The sequence below is a fragment of the Echinops telfairi genome, unplaced genomic scaffold (genome assembly GCF_000313985.2).
Source record: "Echinops telfairi isolate 266 unplaced genomic scaffold, ASM31398v2 ScPeMD7_7420;HRSCAF=8458, whole genome shotgun sequence".
Classification (NCBI taxonomy): Eukaryota; Metazoa; Chordata; class Mammalia; order Afrosoricida; family Tenrecidae; genus Echinops; species Echinops telfairi.
Genome location: NW_022111320.1, coordinates 35,413,195 through 35,418,027, shown reverse-complemented (window position 1 = coordinate 35,418,027; position 4,833 = coordinate 35,413,195). Strand labels below are relative to the sequence as shown.

At 47.2% G+C, this 4,833-nt stretch overlaps 1 protein-coding gene across 1 annotated transcript in view; it reads left to right on the top strand.

Moving 5' to 3' along the window:
- Positions 1-814: 814 nt before the first annotated feature.
- LOC101654717 (ubiquitin-conjugating enzyme E2 E1) overlaps positions 815-4,833 on the top strand; it is an 18,636-nt gene continuing 14,617 nt past the window's right edge. Inside the window, exons 1-2 of the mRNA XM_045297689.1 lie at positions 815-939; positions 1,057-1,093. Of these exons, the coding sequence (XP_045153624.1) occupies positions 815-939; positions 1,057-1,093 (162 nt within the window). The remainder of the gene's footprint in view (positions 940-1,056; positions 1,094-4,833) is intronic.

The following is a 4,833-nucleotide window of genomic DNA, read 5'->3' as shown; positions in this document are numbered from 1 at the left end:
AAGATACGGGCAGGTGCTCCTCTCCTCTCGAGACCCAGGCCTGTATTCAGCCCAGAGAATATAGCCTCACTCTGTCCGCCAGGCCTCCCCAAGTACAGTCAATCACTGGCCTGGCCTCTCACTTCTCCACCTTGTCACTTCCTGGTGCTTCTGAGCTGTAGATCCCGCAATGGAGAGGGAGGGAACAAAGGGGTCTCAAAGGGCTCGCCTTCACAGCACATGGAGCTGTGGGCACATTGTGTCTGCAGGCAGGGGTTGACCTCGCATTTCAGTCCGGGTCATTCCGAGGATGGCTGGACCTCCCAGGGCCACTGGGAGCCAGAATGGATTGGAGTGGAGCTGAATTCCTGCACTGTGCCGGGGACCACCCTAACTTCCGAGGCGGGGAAATTGGATGCATGTTCTACACTGGCTTTTAAAAAAAAAGGATTGTGCTGCTTGTTCGCTGTGCCAATTAGGGGCATAACATTTGGACTGTTAATTCCATCGTGTTGGTTTTCCCTAAGCTGGGATTCTTGGCCTTTTCAGAGTTGTCACCGTGTAACTGAAATTCTTTCCTTTTTTCCGTTCAGCCCTCTGGAGTATGATGCATTGCTACAAAGAATGGGAATTCATTTTTGTTTTTTAGAAATGTTAACACACGTGTCCCCTCTGATCAGGTCACAGGATTTCCTTGTTCTTGTTTTACCCTGGCTTCCATCCAAATGTGCCAGAGCCAGGCAATACAAGGTAGGAAAGGTAGCCGCAGTCAAAGTGATCCACAGCGCTTGCAGAGTCCCCAGGCAGCAGGCAGCTCTGTTTTATTGTAAGCGCGATGGATGTGGTGGAAGGGATATCCCTGGAGGAGAAGCTGGATTGTGTCAGCCAGAGCTGTGACTTCCAGCTTTCGGGCCGTGACAAATACACTGAACTCGCCCAATGTGTGGTCCCATCATTCAGGTGGGTGAAACAGTGCCTTTAATGATGCAACAGAATTGGGTAGACATTTAATATTTTTTTGAAAAGCATGTATTTTTGTTCACTCTTGGAATGACATTTTTAATGTGCATGTTGAAGAGGCTCCAGAAAGTTCATGGAAAAACAGAATTGTAAGGTAATGTAGATTTTTTCCGTAGCCCTCCTGTATATTAGGTTAGAACAAATTAATACCTGTTCAATTTTAGGAAATTGAATTCAGGTTTTCTTTTACTTAAATTTGGATACGTCTTTTTAAATCAATTTTATTCATCATGATACCTTTTTTTAAATATCAGCTAAAAAGTAGTGTTTTTGTATTGAGTAAGCAGACAGAATTCCCCGGTGGCTGTCAGGTCCCCCGCCCTTGTTTTGAAAGCAGGGTTGCATCTGAGCCTCTTTGGTAAATCTCTGCCACGGGCTTTGCAATCTCCCCATGATTCCTTGCCCCTCAACCCCATGACTATGACTGGGAGGACGTGAGAGGACGGGAAAGGGAAGGTAATGGAGCATAATGTTTCCAAATTCTCAAAATGCCAGTGGGAACTTCAGTCATAAGGCCAGATCTGCCCTTTCGTGGGGCCAAAGGGCCATAGGCAACCGGATGGTTTTCACAGGTTAGTTGTTGGTTGGGGGTGGGGGGTGGGGCAGCAGTTACCTAAGCAGTTCTTTTTTTTTTCCTTTTCTTTATTTAAATAGTTTTATTGGCACTTAATCCACATATCACACAACTCAATATATAAACAGTTCTGATGAATGATTGTTCTAGGTCCTTTACCCCAAATGTAATAAATCGGTGAGTCCCTGCTGATGCAAAGGCATTAGGACCCCAACATGTGGGAGGAAATATCGCTGGACCCTCCTCTGAGCCTTATTAGCAGCTCTGTTCACAGCGTTTGATGACACCCACCCCCACCCCCCCCAAGCCCTTACAGCACTGGCCTTCCACTCAGGAACTGTACGTGCCCCTAGGCAGCCGGGCTGGCCTCACCTTCACCCTCCCTGTTAGATGGATAGAGCCCATCCATCCATTTTCTTTGAAAATGGAAATAAATTGCTATTATAAAAGAAACACATGCTTTTTAAAAGAAATTAATCTCAATCATTCAGATCTATTTCAAGGGGAAAATAAATTCTATTTCATCTTGCCAATCTAGTTACTATAGTTGGTTTGATTATCATGTATGCCATTTTTTAAAAAGGAAGTTTGCATACTGTTGCATAAAAAGCTTTCTTTTTTTAAGTTTACAGTACGTTATGGATTTCTTTGCTTTTGTGTGCATACCTCGTTCACATTTAATTGCTGCGTGATATATATCACAGTGTGAGTGGAGCACATGCCTACCTCCTCGTGTGATAGTCTAGCTTATTCCAGAATACCCCAGGTCCTTATAAATATCTTTACGTGACAGCCTTAGGGTAACTTGTGAGAAGCCGAGTTTCTGGGGTAAAGGGTCCAATTGCAGTCTAGAAAGGGCCGAGTCTACTAATCTCCAGCCATGCAAGAGAGAGCCATACACGGAGGGTGGGTTTCGGTATTTCCCCCCTTTTTACCAGTCTGTTAGGTAAAAGCTGCCTTAATGTTTTCATTTGCTTGTGTCTAAATCAAACTGAGAATCTGTGTTTGGGCCATATGTGTCTTTGCTTTTTTTTTTTTTAAACATTTTATTAGGGGCTCATACAACTGTTATTGTAATCCATACACACATCAATTGTGTAAAGCGCATTTGTACATCATTCTCAAAACATTTTCTCTCCACTTAAACCCCCGACATCAGTAAATAACTTGTCTACTTATTAATGACAGAAGTGTTTTTAGTCCAAATGCCCGACCCTTTCATAAGCTTTGTTACGTCTTTCCCATAAGACTTTTCCATGTTGAAGTAGTCACATCTGTGCCCTTTTCCTTGTGGCTCCCCTTCCCCACCTCCCAGTGAGGTCTCAGTTTGGTGCCTCCAGGAACGCTCTGAGATGGTGATTTCAGTGCCAGGAGCTTGGCCACAGAAGTAGAGGGTTGGAAAGGAGAGGTAGTTAATAAAGGGGGCCTTCTGAAGCCCAGCCCCAGGGGGATACTGGGAAATTGGAAAAAGCGCTTGGGTCAGAATCCTCTCACACAACAATTAGGTTGTGGTACAGTGAGCTTACTTGATATGGCTCTTCCAGTCATCGTCTTGGTAACTGCCACTGAATGACTGGGAGTGGGACCATGCAAATCAATCCACTATGTATGAAATTCTTAACATAGGGCCTGGTTGATTTTTGCCATCTGAGTAGGTATAAAATGAGCAATTGCAAAAGTAGGAATGGGGGAATCTCATAACCATCAAGAAAGAACAGCCAGAAGCAAAGTGTGCCCTTTGGACCCAGAGTTTCTTGTGCTGAACCTCTTTGATGGAGCTGTGATGTGACCTGAAGATGCTGCAGCAGCAGCACCTGCCAGAGCGCAGAGCAGAGCACTGTGCAGAGCCGCACGCGTGCTCACTGGCCCGCAACTCGAGAGAAGCTGAGTACCTCTAAGCACATCATCCGGAAAACTGGCTTGGACAGTCCACAGACTCATATCCCAGCACCTTTGGGCTAAGGCATCTATTTTGGCTTTCAGCATTTATCAGCAACTCTTAAGGAGCCTTGCCTGAGCACAGCAGAGGTTAGGGACCTTACGGCTGAGAAGCCAATCGCCAAAGAGATGTATTTGTGGAGATGGCTGATAAGAGGCTCTAACCGAAAAACTGCTGTATCCTGAGCATTTCCCATCCTGAGTTGTGACCTGTTAACGTTCCCATATGGTGGCTATTGAACGTAAGTTCTGCACGGCCATTGCAGCAGCTAGATCAGCCAGCCCAGCAGAGAAAGTAGAGTGCTGCGGCAGCGAACTCGGGAGTCAGACTTGGCAGTCGGTTGGAGGGTGGAGGCAAGTAGGACTTCTACTTCATAGGAATTGGCCTTGGACCCACGCGGAGTTTGAGTGTAGTCAGAAACTGGCCCCACACCATTCCTGCCATGCTCTTGGAGAGTATTCCAGATAGTTCTTGCTTATAACAAAACCCGGAGGTGTGTAAACTACCACCACTTTTATTATAACCTCTCCTGGTTCGGGAGGTTGCACAGAGCTGAGCTCACCTGGGTTTTCCGGACTTAGGTGTGTGCTTGTGGGGACCCAAGGCTTCCTCCACGGGATTTTCCAACTGGTTCAAGACAGTTTCCACCCCCAGGTAGACTGAATCCTCATCTAGATGGTTCTTAGAATCCCCGGGGTGGCGGTGGGGTGGGGTGTGTGTGTGTCTTGTTGTCTTGTTAACATGCAGATTCCGCGGCACACCTGGCATAGAAATGCAAATTCTCAGCTGGGAGCCTGGCGGTGTTTCTCACTCTCCTGGGGCTGGTGTCTGGGCCTGAAGGCTCACCCGTTTCTCTCTACCTGGCTGAGCCAGCAGGTAGGCTTGCTGGGAGCTAGACTCCTGAGGTGGTGGGCTGAGGTTTCCAGGGTGCTTGGAGAAAGCCAGCTCCCCTTCTACAAAGAGGACTTGGCTTGGGAAGTCACGGTGCATCACGTCGGCATTTCTGCCACCCACAGTCTGAGGGATTAAGAGTTAGCCACCACCTTTGACCAGAAGGGTCAAAGAATTTTGGGACCCCAGTCAGCCCTGTCCTGCCCGACAGCTGCCACAGCAGAGCAGCTTTCAGGCCCAGATGCAGCTGGGACAGGTGAGAGCCCGCCAGAGCTAACTGCCAGGGGCCATTGACAGCCACCCTGCCAGGGGCCAAGGTGGAAATGCCTCTCCCCCCATTTCTGAGAAGGCTCACTTATATTTTCTTCTAGTCACTATGTGGAGTTTTTTTGCTTCTGCTTTGTTTTAAATGTCTGCTAGGAGTAAGAAG